At 34.7% G+C, this 20633-nt stretch overlaps 1 protein-coding gene across 1 annotated transcript in view; it reads left to right on the forward strand.

The window, feature by feature from the left end:
- The first annotated feature begins 9799 nt into the window (after positions 1 to 9799).
- Positions 9800 to 20633, forward strand: part of ASZ1 (ankyrin repeat, SAM and basic leucine zipper domain containing 1) — a 27763-nt gene continuing 16929 nt past the window's right edge. Inside the window, exons 1-6 of the mRNA XM_005877713.2 lie at positions 9800 to 9907; positions 10423 to 10557; positions 11850 to 11974; positions 12791 to 12866; positions 14432 to 14488; positions 15688 to 15797. Of these exons, the coding sequence (XP_005877775.2) occupies positions 9803 to 9907; positions 10423 to 10557; positions 11850 to 11974; positions 12791 to 12866; positions 14432 to 14488; positions 15688 to 15797 (608 nt within the window). The 5' untranslated portion in view covers positions 9800 to 9802. The remainder of the gene's footprint in view (positions 9908 to 10422; positions 10558 to 11849; positions 11975 to 12790; positions 12867 to 14431; positions 14489 to 15687; positions 15798 to 20633) is intronic.

Consider the following 20633-nt stretch of genomic DNA (forward strand, 5'->3'; position numbering starts at 1 on the left):
AGTTTTTTTCTACAATGCCTCAAACATAGTTTGTATTTTACAGCTTTTATAACATTTGTTAGTAGAAGGGTTGATCTAATAAAACTACTCTGATAGTTGGAAATGGATGTCCTATTTGTAGCGTTTTATCATTGTCAAATTTATAGTTTTCTATAAATTTCCCAGCTAAAGCTGATTAAATAGAATAAAAACAGTAGATAATACTGAACTACACAGTAAAAATCTGACATGAAGACAAACCAACCATTTTACACTTGGTACAGAGAAATGAAACATATATCATTATGAAGGTACATTTTTTTCCCCTGCCAGACAGAATTTTGTTTTTACTTTTTCATGTATGCCATCTAGTGGAGGTTTTGTAGAAATGAAATAACAAGAAAGTAAGATGAATGAAAGGCTCTGTATCATCCAAAAATAATTTTTTCAATTATGGTAACATATATAAATCTTATTCTTTTTAACCCATTCTTAGCCATTAACAATTTTGAGGAAATTTGGCAGATGGATAAAAATACAACTTAGTATCACTAGTAAATTCAGCTGGGTTTTGTTAGACAATATATGCTAAGCACTAGAAGATACAAGATTAAAGATCCAGTCCATTCCTGAATAATTTGACAGTATACATAACAAAACTTAAAGGCATTTATAACATAGTAATATTAGAGGTAGAATAAGGTGTCTCTAGGAATCAAAATTAGGATAATTTAACTGAGATGAAGATGATAAATGGAAGAAGCTTCCTAGAAGTATATCATTTGAACTGAGGTTTAAAGAATGAATAGAAGTTAGCCAACTACCAGTAACTATGGTAGAAAAAGATATTCATGCCCTGGCTGGCGTGGTTCAGTTGCTTAAGTGTCGTCCCTTGCATCAAGAGGTTGTTGGTTCAATTCCTGGTCAGGGCACATGCCCGAGTTGCTGGCTCAATGCCAGTAGGGGGCATGCAGGAGGCAGCCAATTGATGTTTCTCTAAAATAAAATAAAAACATATTAAAAAAGGAAAAGAGAAAATTCAATGTGGGTGCATGTTTAGGCAGAGAAAGAGCCCATTTGATTCAGGTAATTTGTAACTTATGAAACCAGATCATATGAAATCGGTGTAGAAAATGAGCAAAACTCATATTCATCATTGGCTAGGTAATAACCTGTGTAATCTATGCTTTAAAAATGAATTTAATCCTGAAAACTATTGAACAATTATAATAAGAATGAACATACTATTTTATAAAGGTTATTCTGACACCGAGTTGAGGATGAATTGGAGCCAAGAGGTTCAATTAAAAGGCCATGGACAAAAAAAAAAAAAAAAAAAAAAAAAAAAAAGCCATGGACTACATATTCAAAATTGAAAATAGCAAGTAAATTTGCCTGAATTTGAAGAATATTAGTTCTGTTGTATCAAGATAGTTTTCAAAATTGATTTTTATTTAAAATTTTGACAATGCAAGGTTTTTGTTAAAAAATTTTTAAAAGTATGTAACTTAGAAAGTGAAGTCTTTTTCTCCTACTCTTCAGTTTTTATAGACGGTTGTTATTTGTTTTTGCAGAACTTCTTCCATGTGTTAGCATTTTTGTTTTGTTTTTAAATGGTATTATACAGTACATAGGGTGGGGCAAAAGTAGGTTTACAGTTGTGAGTTTGAGAAACAGAGTTTATTCTTGTATTATTATTTACTAGAGGCCCGATGCACAAAATTCGTGCAAGAGTAGGCCTTCCTACCCCCGGCTGCTGGCACCGGCTTCCCTCTGGCACCTGGACCCGGGCTTCCCTCTGGCCACCAGCAGGCACCCGGGACCCTGGCTTCCCTTGTAGCCCGGCTTCGTCTGGAAGGTCGTCTGGAGGGAGGTCTGGAAGGACGTCTGGTCTAATTAGCATATTATGCTTTTATTAATATAGATTATTATTTTCCATATGAACAACTGCAAACCTACTTTTGCCCCACCCTGTATACTGTATTGCAATTGGCTTTTTCAACTGGTCAGTGTTTCATGGGCACTATACTTGTCAGTATGTATAGATATAGTTCTCTTTTTATATTGGCTGCATAATATTCCATTGTATTGATATGAAATAATTGCTTAACTTTATATTTTACTGAAGAACATTTGGGTAGTTTTCAGATTTTTAGTATTACAAAACAATGTTATATTGAGCATCTCTGGCAACTTGTGTAGGTTTTCTATAGAACACATTCCTTGCCGAAACCGGTTTGGCTCAGTGGATAGAGCATCGGCCTGCGGACTGAAAGGTCCCAGGTTCGATTCCGGTCAAGGGCATGTACCTGGGTTGCGGGCACATCCCCAGTGGGAGATGTGCAGGAGGCGGCTGATCGATGTTTCTCTCTCATCGATGTTTCTAACTCTCTATCTCTCTCCCTTCCTCTCTGTAAAAAAATCAATAAAATATATTAAAAAAAAAAAAAAAAAAGAACACATTCCTAAAGTAGGGTTGCTGACTCACAGATATGTTTATTTAGAATTGTGATATGTGTTGCCAAATTGTCTTTGAAAAAGTTGAATCACTTTATACTACTTCCAACAGTATTTTAAAGGACCCACACAGTGATATCACTGGATATTTTTGATATTTAAAATTTTCCAATATGATTTATTAATAATGATACTTCATTTAATTTGCATCTTCACACTAATACTTAATTGATGTCTTCCATGTTTTTGTGAGTGGTTTATATTTCTTTGTATATTAAGTGCCTGTGACCTTTGCCATTTTTCTATTTGGTGGTTCCACATATTTTTTAGTGATTTATAAGACTTTTTGTATACATGGACCTTTTAGCTTATGTTTTATGTGTTGACCTGTTATTTCTAGTTTGTTTTTGTTCATGCTGATATTGTTGTTGCTTTTTAGTTTTTATGTTAAATTTCCATCTATCTTTTGAGAAAAATTGTCAGGAACTAACTTCCCCAAAAGTCCTGGACTCAGAGAGTTTAACAGTTTACTTCTTTAAACTTCCAAGGAATAGATTACACTAATATAACTTAGGTAGTTGCAGAGCATAATGAATGATCAGAGCATAATGAATAAATCAGCAAAATGAATTTTATCAGTAAATTAAATGAATACTATCTAGTGATTCAAATGGGATGCATGTTAACTTTAAAAAATGGTTCACCCCCCGCCTGGTGGTTCAGTTGGTTGGAGCATGTTCTTGTATACCCGAAAGGTTGCAGGTTCCATCCCTGGTTGGGACACATAGGGTGGCAACTAAATCAATAAACATATCCTTGGGTGAGGATTAAGAAAGAAATGGTTCAATATTAGGGAAATGAATTTTATAAAAATGGGTCAGGAGATATTGGGAAGAGGTGAGGATTCAAGAGTAAATACTAAAAGAAAATAAGGATGTTATAAACTTTCAGATCAAGAGATCAGAGGTAAGGGTAGGAATTTGATAGAACAAATAGAACTTGATCACTCTGACAAGGCTAAAAATGAGACATGGAAGCATGTAATTACCATGGGAGCATGGTAAATAAAAAGCACAAAAATAATGTTAGAAATAAGTTTAACCATGTTAATAAAAAAGGAAAGTAATATAATTGGTAAAGCTCACTGATTAAAACATAGTAATATATTAGCTAAAACCAAATTCAGTGAAGTCATAATTAAAAATAAACACAATGGCTGAAAATCAAACAATCAAAATTATGTTATTCATTTAGCAAATATTTATACCAGGTAGGTACCAAAACCCCAAAAAAATAAGTATCTCTGGGGTAGTCAGGGAACAAAGATGGTGACTTCAGATTTGATTTTGAGTTTTCTTGGGGTACCCAGGCGGTAGTGACAGATAAGATCTGTAGCTCAGGAGCAAAGCCTGGGCTAGAGATAATTGATTCAGCAGTCAACTGTATGTTGAGAATAAAGTCATGAGAGTAGGTGAGAGCCTTCAGGCGTGTTGTTTATGTAGTGAACAAAGGTAATGGTATTGAGGACAGAAGCCTCTGAAATACATAGTTTTAAGTTCTAGAAAAAATAAAAGGAGTCCGCATAACCTTTGTCAAAGCAATCATGTATTAGAAGTAGCAGGCAAAAAAAAAAAAAAAAGTGCATGGAAGAAGAGAATTTTTTACATTAAATATCAGGAAATAAATAAGATGAAAACTAATATTGGAAGTAAAATTATCAGTACCACAAATTACCATGTCACTTGAGTAGATCAGTTATAAAGTTTTATAACTTACCTGGAGAGTTTATAACATTGTCATAAATAAAGAAGCATTTTTAAAAATGAAGAGTTTACTTAGATTTCATTAATCTATAGCAAGCAGACAATTACAGAGGTTGTAAGTCTCCAGAGATGCAAAAGCACTGGGAGAATTATTCTCTCCTCTTTCAAAACTGTCATGCAACATAATTGATGGTATCAGTAAATTTAATAACTGTTTAGGAGATCCAAGGTAGTGGCAGAGTAGGTGGATGCTACACTCACCTCTTCCTAGGACCAACTAAATTATAGAACAAAAATCCTGAGTAACTTAACTGAAGACTAGCTGAAGAGAAGTCATATAACCAAGGATTTAGAGAAGCAACATCAAGACTGATAGGAAGGGTGGAGACATGAAAAGGGCTGGCTTTATACCTACTGGGTCAGCTGAGATACACTCTGAGAAGTGTGGGATCTAAACCCCGAGCCAGGTTCCTCAGCCCAGAACATCAGAGCCTAGAAAAGGCACCCACATAACATCTGGCTGTGAACAGCAGCAGAGTTTCTGTCCACCGGAGAGAGATGGTAGTCCACTAGAGACACAGGGCTAACACACAAAATTTCATTCACAGCCAGTCACCCAGAGCTCCAGTAGAGGGAGGGCAGAGTTGACTAGTCATCTGAGGTGAGATTGGGCATTATGCCTCTGGAGAGGGAGCTGAAGGAGACAGCTGCCAGTATCTCTGTACTGAGTCATTCTCCCATACTGCAGGCACCATATTTCTTGAATGGAGCTCTCCCCTTGTGTTGCATGAGCCTGGGAGAAAGCAATAGTCTTACCATCTAGACTCCCTCTCACCCCACCCTGTTAAGCTTACACCCTGCTGAGGAGTACAACCAGGAGACTGAGCTTAAAAGGAAGCTGACAGGCCGAGGTGGGACTCTGGCTGCCTTGGGACTTTTAATGAAAGGCCTCCGGGCTTGGTGCTAGTAAAAGCTGGCCTTGGTGCACAGCTTGGTCCTTCCCATGTGTACCCAAGCCCAGCAAAGGCAGCCACAGATTGTGGATCACTTGTTGCTCCAAAACAGGTTGTCAAGGGCCAGTCACAGATAACATCTTAACATTGGTATGCACCCTCCCAAGAGACTCAGAGCCAACACACCCAATGGCCAGCTTCAAACAACGTCAAAAAAGGATCTAATATGCTTCACAAGAAGTGTATCCAAAAGGAAATCTCGGCAAGGACCATACCCTGCTGAGGTGAATTTCACTTCTTGTGCTTAACACCTGCACAGCAGCTTGCATACATGGTCACGGTTGAGCCTCAACGGTCAGCCAGCCTGAGACCCCATCCCACACACAAATGGGCCAATAGCAATCAAAACTCAATTACAAGAGGAGGGCCCACATAACCCACACAAGGGCCATTCCTGGAGCATCCAGCTCAGGTGATCAAGGAAACTGCACTGCTGGATCCCACAGAACACCTACTACATAAGGCCACCCAATGAAGACAAGTAGTCATAGATGATCTGATACATAGAAACAAACATAAAGAGGCAGCCAAAATGGACAAAGAAAAAGGCCTCAAATGAAAGAACGGTAAATCTCCAGAAAAAGAGCTAAAAGAAATGGAGGCAACAATAGGTTGCATAAAGCAGAGGATCCAATTTGGAAAACAAGTTAGAAAAAAACAAACAATCAGAGCAGCAAAAACTAAAAAGAATTTTTAGAAAATGAGGCTATGCCCTGGCCGGTGTGGCTCAGTAGTTGGGCATCAAGTCATGCACCAAAAAGTTGCTGGTTCGGGTGAGGATTTAAAAAAATACACCAATGGCATATTTCACAGAACTAAAACAAATATCCCCAAAATTTATATGGAACCACAAAAGACCTTGAATAGTAACAACAATATTGAGAAAAGAATATTAAATTTGGAGGAGTCATGCTATATGATATCAAAGTATACTACAAAGCCATATTAATCAGAAGAGCATGGCACTGGCATAAAAACAGACATATAGATCAATGGAATAGAAGAGAGAGCCTAGAAATAAACCCAAGCTTTTATAGTCAAATAATATTTGACAACGAAGGCAAAAACATACAATGGGGTAAAAATAGTCCATTCAATAAATGGTGCTGGGAAAATTGAGCAGATATGTAAAAAAATTAAATTAGACCACCTTCTTACACCATACATAAGAATAAACTAAAAATGGATTTAAAGACTTAAACATTAGACTCAAAACTATGAAAATCTTAAAAGAAAACATAGACTGTAAAATCTTGGACATTACTAATAGTAATATATTTTCTGATATATCTCCCTTGGCAAGGAAACAAAAGAAAAATAAACAAATGGGACTATATCAAACTGAAAACTTTGCAAAGCAAAGGAAACCATCACATAGACATAGACCACAGTGTGGCGAATGCAGGGTAGGAGGGCAGGGGTGGGGGGTTGAGGAGGATATTGGGGTGATAAGTGGTAATGGACAGAGACTTGACTTGGGGTGGTGAATAATAATACAGTGTATAGATGATGTGTTGTAGAATTGTGCACCTGAAACCTATATAATTTTGTTAACCAGTGTCACCCCAATGAATTCAATAAAAAAGGAAAAAAAAACGTTTAGAAGCTGAGTAATATATCTTTTATGTAATCTAGATCCTATTACTGATAGTTTGCTATTCCATTCAGTAAATTCAACTTTTCTTAGAAGTTAGAAACTAATATAAGCGTTGTAACATTTTAGTAGTGTTCTGAAGCTTTTTAGTAAGCAAACTATACGTCTAGTAGTTTTCTTATCTAAGAGGAAATAGGCATCTATAAGAAGCCATTTATACCCATGTGAATTTACAAACAGAAAACTATATCCCTGCTGCTTTCTGAGATTAAGAGAAATTTGGAAGAACCTCAGTTTTCAGTACAATTTCAGAACAAATTTCAGTTCAAATTCAGAAAATTTTGGTTATAATTTTCAGTAATAAGGTTCAATCAAATGGGACACTTACACTTTTATGTCACCTTATTTGGATACTCTACCAGAGTATCACCTCTTTGAGATTATACTTTAGCCAGCTTACTTTAGTTAGGTTACCAATTTTGCTATATTGTGGAGTGAGTTTATGAAATTTATCCTGTGTTTCATGATCAAATATACAAAAAGGGGACATATGTAATATTTTCAACAATGAAGATTTTAAAAAATAAAAGAATATGGTGACCTCGGTCCCACAACCACAAGGAACTAAATTTTGCTAACATCCTAAATGAGCATGTAAATGAAATTCTTTCCTAGGAGTTGGCCAATATGATAACTGTTTTGAGATGCCCTGAGCACAAACCCAGTCATGTGCCATACTTGAAAATTTGACCTACAGAATTCTGATTAGTAAATGGGTGTTTTAAATCACCAAGTTTGTGATCATTTATTATGTAGCAATAGAATACAAATATATGAACAATTCCATTAAAAATAAATAAATTAATCAATCAATTAATTAAATTTTAAATTTATTGGCATAAATATTCCCTTATACTTCAAACTCTGGAGACTCTGTACTGATATCACTTCTCTTATTCCTGACATTGGTGATTTGTGTCACCTTTTTTTATCATGATCAGTTTGGCTATATTTTATCAATTTTATTGATCTTTTCTTAAGAATCTAAAGAGAAAGAAATGTACAATATGAAGATTTAGAGAAAAGTAGAGGGAACAGCACTTTCACAGTCCCTGAAAGGGGGATAATTTGGCATTTTCATAAAGAATAAACTGGAAGTGGCCAAAGGAGGAATCATGGAGAACAATTCTGAGACTTACACAATAATATAGATCAGAGAAAGATAACGATAGCTTGGACTGCTTATAATGGCTAACAAGATGTGAGAAGTGGTTAGCTTCATAATATATTATGAGGTAAATCCAATAGGACCTGCTGATGTCTTATATATGGAGTGATGGAGAATAGTCACAAATAATGCTTAGTCTTAGGCCTGTGGTTAATGGTAGCTTTGTGAAATAGGAAAGATTGGAAGGAGATTTGAGCTATTGTGGGGAAAGGGGGATGGAGGAAATGCCTCAAGAGTTCTGATTTATACTTATTGAACATTTTGAATAATTAGTTGACTCAAATAAATTTTTTCTATTGTATATATTTTCTGTTTGCTTAAGTTATCCAGGAAATTCACTCTTCATCGTGTAAAAATTGTCTAATGAAAGCACTGTATAGGAGATATTCAAGGTAAAAGAGGAAATGTTTGGCAACTACATATAGTTTCCAGTAAAACATTAAAGTTGTAATATACTGGGAAATAGAAGAAACAGATAAATGTGTAAATCTTTTTGTGCTAAAGACATTGGAGTGCAGTGATTAGAGTTAGGTTGTACCTTATGTTAATAAACCTAATAACGAAATATTCTGTTTCAAGGTAGTGTATATAATGTGAGTAACCATGAATTTCTTTAATGAGATCAAAATAGCGAATTCTGAAATTCGTTGTTCTTTTGTGAAGTTCTTTGTATATAAATTAGATATTTGAGGTGACTCCAGAAGATTAGGCCTAGAATCCCAGACCTCCTTTAAAACAGACCACAATATAAGTTCAGCCCAAATAGAACTGATAGGACCTATTTGGTGTCCTTTGTAATAGGTCCAGAGGATGACTAATTTCTAGAGGTAGAGGGATTCAATCTGTAATTTTGGAAAATGATACACTAGAGGGAAACCACTATGCTCTCCCCAAAAATAGTCTCAGAGAATTTGGCTGAGCTATTAGATTGATCTCTTTCTTGATTAGAGTAAGCCTCCAAGTCAGGGTAAAATTATTTCAGTCATAAACGGAAATAGAATTCTTTCGGTGGTAAACTGAAGTAGAATTGTAATAGAATACTTTACGAAATAGAGGAAGTCTTAAATTTACATTTTTATTTCAGCAAACTGCTATATAAAATACAATAAGCATTCAGTTTGAACATTTCTCTGAGGACAGGGACCTTTTTTGTGTTACTCATTACTATATTCTCAGCATAAGCACAGTGCGGCTACTCTGCTATGTTTCTATATGAATATGTAAATTAATGAAACTTCAAATTAGAAAGTGGTTTATTTTGTGATTTTTTTTTCTTTTTTTTTTTTTTTTTTATTGCTTAAAGCAAATATGTCCATTGGTTATGCTCATATGCATGCATACAAGTCCTTCGGTTGATCTCTTACCCCCCTCCCTCCTGCCCCCCAACCCTCCCCGGCCTTCCCGCTGCAGTTTGACAATCTGTGTGAGGCAGCTCTGCCTCTGTATCTATTATTGTTCTCTGCTATGTTTCTATATGAATATGTAAATTAATGAAACTTCAAATTAGAAAGTGGTTTATTTTGTGATTTTTTTCTTAAACGTGTTTCTTCACTAGAGGGTGCTGTGTACGCATGCTATACTTTTAAGTGTTCATTTTTTTTTATTTGCCATGAAATTGGATTTTAAATAATCTGATTTATTAAGAGCTTTCATTTCTCTTTTTGCTTTCAAAGCAATACTGATGGTATTGTGTATTCATGAACTTGAGTAACTATTAATGGAAGCATTAACACAAATGTTTCTTTTCTTCCTCCTCTTCAGAAGACTTATGACTCCAATCATGTATGCTGCACGAGATGGTCACCCTCAGGTGGTTGCTCTCCTTGTTGCTCATGGAGCAGAAGTTAATACCCAGGATGAAAATGGTTATACTGTGAGAATCCATTACACAATGTTCCTTTTTATTTCTAAGACATTGATATAATTACTAGTATTAGGCCACAAATATGTTTGAAATAAAAGTTATAGAAGGGCTAGGATATAATTGCGTTTTGATGAAGAAAAGCAACAGCTGAAATATAAAGGAATTATCTGTCTCTCTTGGTCCTCACCATTGACAAAGAAGCTGTAACACATAACAAAACCTGGGCTCCAGAATACACTTAGAATTCTTTTTTTATAGAACACAATTCAGTAGTTGGCAGATAGACCATTTTATTATATAACATCACTTGAGTGTGTAAAACATTTCTTTTATACTGAGTACTGGAAGTTTGCTTTGCAATTACAACTTTGGAAATATGTTTACATTAAATTGTGAAAGGAAGAGATTGCATCATTTCATTAATTAACCATATTTACTTTTTTATTTTATTTATTGTTCTCTCCCTCTCATATACAGTTCCTCTTTTTAAACAATGTTTTCCTCCCCACCTCCCACTTGTCCAGGCTTTAACATGGGCAGCACGTCAGGGTCATAAAAATGTAGTTTTGAAGTTGCTTGAACTTGGAGCTAATAAAATGCTACAAACCAAACATGGAAATACACCAAGCGAGATTGCAAAAAGAAATAAACATCTAGAGGTATTCTTTTATATATTAAACTAAATATTCTATGGCATGTTATGTTGTCATTTGTATTCTAGAGTAAATGCTGATAACTAAAGCTCTGTGAAACTTGAAGAAGAAATTTGTAGTTTTTTTCTTCTAAGCTTTGAAGATTTGAGGACTTTTAATTAGTTTATTGCATTATTAAATCTAGGGTATGTGACACTGAAATAGAACATTAAAGAACATCAAAGAACAATATGATATGAATGATTATTTTGAGTTTTAAATTGTTTCTTAAAGTGAGATTTAATTTTGTATTTTGGCTAATTATGTAGCATAACCTTGAATTACTAAAAAGTTAGATTTTAAAACTAAGAAATTTTCCCATATCTTTTTGAGGTATGGAGTTGGGATTTGTATACATTTAGCCATGCTTACTACTTTCTACCTACTTAACCATGTATTTCAAGTTCTACCTTAGTACTCAATCTGAGTTACTTACCAAAATGGAATTTTTCGTTTTGTTTTATATTGTATGGAAAATATTGATTAGTATATTCTTTTGTTTTTCCTATTTTTAATTAGATGTACTTCTTTTCTTTTCTGGTTATTCTATTTTATTTTATTTTTTAAAATATATTTTTATTGATCTCAGAGAGGAAGGGAGAGGAAGAGAGAGGTGGAAACATCAATGATGAGAGGGAACCATTGACTGGCTGCCTCCTGCACGTTGGACTGAGCCCGCAACCCAGGCAGGTGCCCTTGACCAGAATCGAACCTGGGACCCTTTCATCCACAGGCCGATGTTCTATCTATTGAGCCAAACTGGCCAGGGCTCTGGTTATTATTTTAATCAAGGAAATATTTGCTTAATTTATAAAAAGTTATTCTCAGGATAGTAAATTGTGAAAGTTCAGTCCCTCTCACCTTGGAAAAAAATTCTTTCTAGATCAGCGGTTCTCAACCTGTGGGTCACGACCCCTTTGGGGGTCAAACGAACCTTTCACAGGGGTCGCCTAAGACCATCGGAAAACACATATATAATTACATATTGTTTTGTGATTAATCACTATGCTTTAATTATGTTCAATTTGTAACAATGAAAATACATCCTGCATATCAGATATTTACATTACGATTCATAACAGTAGCAAAATTACAGTTATGAAGTAGCAAAAAAAATAATTTTATAGTTGGGGGTCACCACAACATGAGGAACTGTATTGAGAATCACTGTTCTAGATATAAAATAATCACATTTAGTTTCTTTTAAGTAATAGTATATAATATTGTTAACTGTATTTGAATGGTTCAACTTTTTTCAGATCTTCAGCTTTCTTTCTTTGACTTTAAATCCATTGAAAGGAAAGCTTCAACAGCTAACTAAAGAAGAGACTATTTGTAAACTATTGACAACAGATTCTGATAAAGAAAAAGATAGCATATTTAGGTAAAAAACCTTTTTATTGTTCAACAGAATACCTATAATTCAGTAAAAATTGTGCATGATTTTATTACTTCTAGTAAATGTGATATATGATATCTTAAACTTATAAGAATTTTTTAATATCACTTAGAAATGTTTGTTTTCTAAGTGCTTTATTCTCCAGAATTTTAGAAAAATTTTATATGTGTGTATTGACAGTAATGAGGATAATTTTTGACTTTATACAAAATATCCACAATAACATTTATTTCTAAAAGGTTCTAAGATTATGTTTTTGTTAGGGCTCAGTTTTTTTGAACACTAAGTTTTTAGCAGATTTCTGATTTTTATAAGCTAAAATTAAAAATACACATTTTTTTCTGAACACCATTGTTCAGTATAGGCCACAAAATTGTTATCTATTTACCCACATTTAAAATTATTATTAAATTCTTATTTTCCGCAATTAGTTTTTCTTGTACAAAATCTCAAAAGGAATATATATATATATATATATATATATACACACACACACACACATATATACACACACACACACACACACACACACACACACACATATATCAGCAGTTATTTTCATTCTTAGGAAAGATTATCTATATTTTACTATCACCATTTACTATCACATGTTTACTTGTATCTTTACTCAAGAAACCTTTCTTATTCCTGATATAACATAGAGCTGTTGTGTAAATATGCAAATATATTTTACATATATTCATTTTTACTCATTCTCATTCTTTCTCTGCATTATAAATATTTATTGTTTGGGCATTTATAGTCTTTTTCTGAAATTGACATTGCTATAAATATATATAGTTCATATACAGCATTTGGAGACCTGGAAGTATTTTTACATGGTCTTGGACTTGAACATATTACAGATTTATTAAAGGTAAGACATTGTATAAGCTACAGTAAATTACTTATGTATATTTGTTGGTTAACATGACATTAAATACCTATAAACATGCATATGAAGAGTCCCAAATGCACTATTCTCTGTAATTTGTACTTAAAGCATTTTGAAAATCTGTACTTAAAAGAGTTTCAAAAATTTGTACTTATAAGCATTTTAAACATTTATTATTCTAGAAATTTATGTAAATTTTATGGCTGGGATAAACAGCTTTTACTTACTGCCTAAAGCTTCACGAGATCCTGCTTGTACATCTAAGCCCTTTGTTTTTGCAATTGCTAATCTTCCTGTATAGAATATTAGAAGAAGCATGATTTTAAACCAAATAAACCTGGGATCAGATTCTTGCTTTAATAATTATTAACTGAAATATGTTACTTAAGTATCTCCTTTTTTCATGCTGATGATAATAATACCTAATGTAGGGTTATCATAAAGATTAAATTCATATGCCATCCACTATTATAGGTACTTTAGGTATGAATTATGGGGTTTGAATAGATGACAATTAGAAGATAATTAGAGGCCTGGTGCACGGATTCGTGCACAGGTGGGGTCCCTCAACCTGGCCTGCACCCTCTCGAAATCTGGGACCCCTCGGGGATGTCAGAGAGCCAGTTTCGGCCCAATCCTCGCAGGCCAGGCTGAGGGACCCCACCAGTGCACCCTAACTTGATGTTTTTCTATGCTTTTCTGCGTGTATATTTAATTCCTCTTTTATTTTCAAACTAGAGGCCCAGTGCACAGATTCGTGCATTGGTGGGGTCCCTCAGCCTGGCCTGAAGGGATCAGGCTGAAACTGGCTTTCCAACATCCCCCGAGGGGTTCCAGATTGCGAGAGAGTGCTGGCCAGGCCAAGGGACCCCACCAGGCCTCTAGGATGCATATAAGATCTTTGGTTAATCTCTTTCCGCCCTCCCCCTCTGAGATTGATCAGTCTGTTCCATGTTTCCATGTCTGTGGTTTTTGCTCCTGCATTGAGCATCTGCCCCCTGGTAGTCAATGCACGTTATAGCTACCGGCCAGTTGGCCAGTCAACAGGTCACTTAGGCTTTTATATATATATATAGCTTAACTGATACTGAAGGATTAAAGCACTATGATAGGCTGTCATTCGAAATACGCACATTCTGTTTGGGTAGTTCAAAATTAGACTTCCTTGTACAATCTTGAAACTTCTTATTTGAGATATATTGAGTAAAACTAAATGTTATTGGTGGTTTAATGTAATATAAATAGAAATTTTAAATATTCATAAAGCATAATTTCTATCCAATCATATAGAGTAAATATAAATTGTAATCATTGTCTTTGAATCTGGAAAACTAGCTATATTTATACTTTTTAAGGTAATTATACATATTTTGACATTTATTACTATTTACCTAGTGGTGTAATTCTGTACCTGCATAATCTATCCCCTCTAGAAAGTTGAAAGTTGTTTAGGAAGGTAGCTTGTAACTAACTTATGTACATGTGGCTACTTCCTCATCTACTGTTTTATTTATATTGAAAGGTGGCATTCTTTTTCCTTTCTACAGGAAAGGGATATAACTTTAAGACATCTTTTGACCATGAGGAAAGATGAGTTTACAAAGGTAGTATCAATTTCAAAAACTACAGACATAATCTTTCATATTTCTAAAATTTTAGATGGAACCTTTTATTTTCTATTTTAAAGATCCTAGGCTATAGAGCAGTGATGGCGAACCTTTTGAGCTTGGCGTGTCAGCATTTTGAAAAACCCTAACTCTGGTGCCGTGTCACATATAGAAATTTTTTGATATTTGCAACCATAGTATAAAAAAGATTTATATTTTTGATATTTATTTTATATATTTAAATGCCATTTAACAAAGAAAAATCAACCAAAAAAATGAGTTTGCGTGTCACCTCTGACACGCGTGTCATAGGTTCACCATCACTGCTATAGACCATGAGTGATATTTTGCTAGGTTTTTTTATTATATATGATTATAGATAACCAAAATCTTCTGTTATGGTGTTGTTATTTTAAGAACGTTTAAAATCTTAAGAGTTGATTTTTCTTTTGATTAGTCATGACATTTCAATTAAAACTCCTCCTTTATTTCTAAATATAAATTAAAATTTTAAAACAGGTTACTTAGAAATAAGAGGTGTTTTTTGTGTGAGTATGAACGTGTCATCCAAATATTGCCTTTTGCTGGATTCTCACAATGGTCAAGATCTGTTATTTCATCATCTGATATTATTAAGCAACAATTTGAAAACACTGTGGGGAATATGAGAGTTACTTTAATAAATAGGACACTTAAAAAGTAATGATCTTTCTGAACATATTGGAACACATTGGCATAAACACACTGAAACTTGAAATCTTTAGTATCACTGAAAATCGAAATAAACATACTAATTAGCTAAATCCAGGAAAGAAAATTTAGTTAATACTAAGGGTAGAATAGAAACATAAAGAAGACAGTTCTCATGTAATCACAGATATTTCAAATAATATTTTGAAGGAAAAATTGTATTACTGTGGTTTTTTAGACTATATATTAAAATCTAGTCATTTATTTTTAGAATCCATCACAACTGTTATGTATTGTAAAAAATTTACTGAAGTTACTACATATCTAAGTATTTTAATAATGTAAGCTTCTTAGTCACAGTTACAAGCAAATCATATTTTTTCAGTGTTATTTTTTGTATATGTATCTTTTTTCAAGATGTGAATCAAGTAGAAAACTTCTATAGTAATTTTGAATATTATTCATGTATGACTATCTTATCGCACCTTGAAATTATATCTATTTAGAATGGAATTACCAGTAGAGATCAACAGAAAATTCTGGCTGCTCTTAAAGAACTAGAGGTAGAAGAGATAAAATTTGGAGAATTACCTGAAATAGCAAAGTTGGAAATCAGGTAAAATTAACTTACTGGTTTACATTAATACTGTTTAGAACCAACTGTTCTTTTTTTTCAGTTTAATTTTGACAATGTTTCAGTCATTTTACTTGATGGCATCATTTCCCCAGATAGCTCATTTTGCAACACTTTGTTATAAAATGGGAGATACTTTATGAAGTCGACTTTGAAGTTATTTTACCAAGATTTAAGTGTCAAATTGAAAATATAGTGTAGTGATATTCTCATTTAGGGCAACAAGAAAGTGTTTCTCCTATAGCTCAGCTCTACTTTCAGCTATAAAGTTCATTTTCAATATTATAAATTTGTCACACACTGATAGTTAATAACATTAGTAATCTAAAATCTATTTTGAAAAGAATATTTGATTTTATTAATGTATTATTGAGTATTAAAAGTTTTAACTTTTATTTGAAACAATTATAGGAGCCCCCATGTACCCTCATCCAGTCTCACCCAATGTTAATATCTTGCTTAATAAGATATTACAATATCAAAATATCAGAACCAGAAAACTGATATTGGTACAGTCCACATAGCTCATTCATATTTCACCAGTTACACATGTACTCATTTGTATATATGTATATAGCTCTATGCAATCTTACTATATAACTAGAGGCCCGATGCAGGAAATTTGTGCAAGAGTAGGCCTTCCTTCCCCCAGCTGCAGGCACCGGCTTCCCTCGCAGCCCAGGCTTCGTCCGGAAGGTCATCCGGAAGGATGTCTGGTCTAATTAGCATATTAACACTTTTGTCATTATAGAAGATAGAATATAGCTTCATGTACCTACTTTCATAATCAATACACCTAACATACCGTTACCACAAGGCTCCCTCATAGTACCCCTTTATAACCACACCTCTCCCTCCCTTCTTCCCTAACCCCTAGCAACCAATAATTTGTTACCTATTTTTATAATAATGTTATTTCATGAATATCATATAAATGGAACCATACAGGATGTATCCTTTCTTGATTGGCTTTTTTCAGTCAGCCTAATTTCCTTGAGGTTCACTCAACTTATATCCTATAAAATATAATACTTACAAATTCAGTAGTATTATCACTAGTTAGTCTGCCTAAAACTAATGTTGCAACTATGATAAACATTAAACACATGAATAATAGATTTCCACATTATTTTAAAATTTAGAGGTTTTTCAGGAAAAATCTAGATGATCCAGGTTTTTTTAAAAAAAACTTTATTACAATGTTAAATTATTTTCCTTTCTCTTAATATACCTCTTTATAACAAGAAGATATGTTTTCAAAATAATTCCTCATAATTGCTTCGAAATAACACTTAAGCACATTGTGAAGGATTTCAGTTGTGAGGAATTAAAATCAGCAAACTTTGAATTACTTGGTTCATTTTCTTTACTTAATTTATTTTATGAAGGAATATTCTAAGTTTTACATGCTGACTTGCAAATTAAATGTTCTAATATAACTTATTTGTATGATGGCAGAATTGCCTATACAAATTTATTTTGTGGATTTTATACACTTAAAGAATGTGCAGAATACTGAATGGTTTACTTATTAAAACTGCTGAATTTTTTTAACAAAATAAAACTGGAAGACATATATTTTAGGAATTTGACCTTGTTATTAAATCACAGACTTTGTTTATATGCTGTTAAGGAAAAGGTTTTACTTCCCATTTATTCAAAGTCATTCTTTAAAGAAGAAATTAGTCATTAAGTCATAAGAAAACTAACAGCAAGAAAAGTTGAACTGATTGATTATAATCTTCTGATAATGTGATTTTAATAATTTAGCTACTGATTTATTTTAAGATACTTTCTTCTGTGTTGTAAATTTTCTAAAATAGTCTCTCCTACAGTAACACATGCACAGTACACTTATTTTTTCTACACTTAGCCTTAGTATGTTTGCAGATTTATAGAATGTATTTTACAAATATTAATAACTATTATAGTACTATTTTGAGATATTTTGAACAGCAATAGTTGTTTTCATTCATGTCTTGACATTTTCAACAATTTCTGCTAGACCTTTTCTCTAAGCCTATCTGACATCTACTTAAATTTATCAAAGGCATCTCAAAAATATTTCCATTAAGAAAACCGTTTCTCCGCCAAAAGGAAAAATCTGTATAGATACAAAATTTTATGTAAAAATATATTGTTCACATCTGTTACTTATAAGCTTTCTAAAATCAGAAACCTACATATTTAACAGGGGAATTGTTGAATTACATTGCATCAATATAATTATTGTATTGTGTCATTAATATTATTATGAGACTTAATGTCATGGGAAAATACAATAAGTATAAAAAGCACAATATAAAATGGAGTGTGAAGTATAGTGCTAATTATATACATGCATAAGAAAAATACTGGAAGAAAATGTGTACTATAAGAAAACATTCTGAAAGAAAATAGTTAGCAGTCATTTTCTTTGGATAATAAGAGTACTGGTAATTTTAACTTTTTTAGATATTCTACAATGAGCACAGAGTACATTTATTTGGAGTATCTTTATTTAAAGTATAAATTTTATTTTAATACTTGAGTTTACATTTTAAAAATATGGTCTGTTGTTTTACTCTGGTGAACACTATGTTATGCTGCAGTATCAAATCTATGATATCAAAGTTTATGTCTTTATCACTTATATAATGCAAGTAGCTCTCCTCCTTGTTATTATTCTGAGAACAGGCTGGAGAAACAGCCCCAACCAGGACATGCTGCTCTTGTGGCAAAGGGAAAAGAGAGCTGAAAGAACCAATCAGTCACTCTTAAAGCTTCTGTTCAAAACAATCACTTTCAGTCATATTTTATTTGCCAAAGCAAGTCACACTGCCAGCCTTATGTCACTGGGGCACGGAGTATAATTCTATGGCAGAGAGAGGCCTGGTAATATTTAGCACAGTAGAAAATACATAACTTCATCAAGTAATACAATATACTATACCTATGCCATATCTGCTTACTTTTAATTCTTTAAATATGTACAGAATTATCAGGGTTTCCATATAAAGATATATAGGGGGAATCCTGTACTGCTCTGGGTTGGGGTTGGGCAGCCATTCACATAGTTGTATTTTTTACAGCTTACCTATCCATACTCAGTAGCTCTGAACATTATACAAGAACTAGAGGTCTGGTGCACAAAATTTGTGCATGGGAGGGGGAGTGTCCCCTCAGCCTAGCCTGTAACCTCTCCAATCTGGGACATCCCTCTCATAATCGGGACCGCTGGCTCCTAACTGCTCTCCTGCCTGCCAGCCTGATCACCACTAACCACCTCTGCCTGCCAGCTAGGTTGCCCCCAAATGCCCTACCCCCACCAGCCTGGTCGCCCCTTACTGCCCCCTGTGCTGGCCAGGTTGCCCCCAACTGCCCCCTCTGCCGACCTGGTCGCCCCTAACTGCCCCCCTGCCAGCCTGGTCACCCCCACCTGATGACCTGGTTGCCTCTCACTGCCCCCCTTGCTGGCCTGGTTGCCCCCAACTGCCCCCCTCTGCCGACCTGGTCGCCCCTAACTGCCCCCCTGCCAGCCTGGTCACCCCCAACTGCCCCCACCTGATGGCCTGGTTGCCCCTCACTGCCCCCCCTGCTGGTCTGGTTGCCCCCAACAGCCCCCTTGCTGGCCTGGTTGCCACACACAGCCTGTTGTTGTCAATAAGTAGCTCTGTTGTCAATAAGGTCGTCCCTCACTAACCCCCCTGCTGGCCTGGTCACCCACGCAGCCTGCTGTTTGGTCATTACTGTGACGGCATCCTGGACAATTTGCATATTCCTCTATTAGTATAGATGGTATATATTTTCCTTTTATTCATTAAAACTCTAATTTTGTTCATTATTTTACTTATTTGGACTGAGTTCTTATCATCCTTTCATCTGAATAAGAGTTTATATATATATGTGTGTGTGTGTGAAGTGCCTATGTAGAATTTTATACTTGCTCTCAGTTGATATTTTGAATGAGAGTTCTCAATGCATCTTAATTTCCTTGAACTCATTAAATAAAAAAGACACAGGTCATTAATGAAATACCCTTGCAGTAATTACTCATTCTTTTCATTGATAATAAATAAAATTTGAGTATTTAAAGAGTACTAAGTGTGCCTTACATAAATATTACGTGGAATCAAAACTGATACAAGTAATGACTGCTGTTATTTTAAGTAAAGATCAGAAAGAAAATGGAATGAAGAGTTATATTTGTTTTTAAAATGCCTTTATAAATACCACTTTTCCTATCCCACCACTGCCACCAAAAAACCCCAAAAAAACCCCACTTTTCCTAAACAGAACAAGAGCTTATCTAAGTTATTTTTCATTTTTAAATCTTTATTGTTGAAAGTATTACAAAAATTTGTGCACTCGGGGGGGAAGGGTGTCCCTCAGCCCAGCCTGTGCCCTCTTGCAGTCTGGGACCCCTCGGGGGATGACCACTTGCTGGCTTAGGCCCGCTCCCTGGGGGGATTTGACCTAAGCTGGCAGTCAGACATCCCTCTGGCAGCCTGGGAGCCCTCGGGGGATGTCCACTTGCCAGCAGGGAGCAGACCTAAGCTGCAGTCAGATATCCTTACTGCTGCTGAGGAGGCGGGAGAGGCTCCCACCACCACCGCTGTACTGACAGCCATCAGCCTGGCTTGTGGCTGAGCAGAGCTCCCCCTGTGGGAGCGCACTGACCACCAGGGGGCAGCTCCTGCATTGAGCATCTGCCCCCTGGTGGTCAGTGTGTGTCATAGTGACTAGTCATTCCCAGTTGTTCTGCTGTTAGGGTCAATTTCCATATTACCCTTTTATTATAAAGGAGTGCCTGGCCAGCCTGGGTGAGTGGCTGATGGC

This window comes from Myotis brandtii, unplaced genomic scaffold (genome assembly GCF_000412655.1).
Source record: "Myotis brandtii unplaced genomic scaffold, ASM41265v1 scaffold529, whole genome shotgun sequence".
NCBI lineage: Eukaryota > Metazoa > Chordata > Mammalia > Chiroptera > Vespertilionidae > Myotis > Myotis brandtii.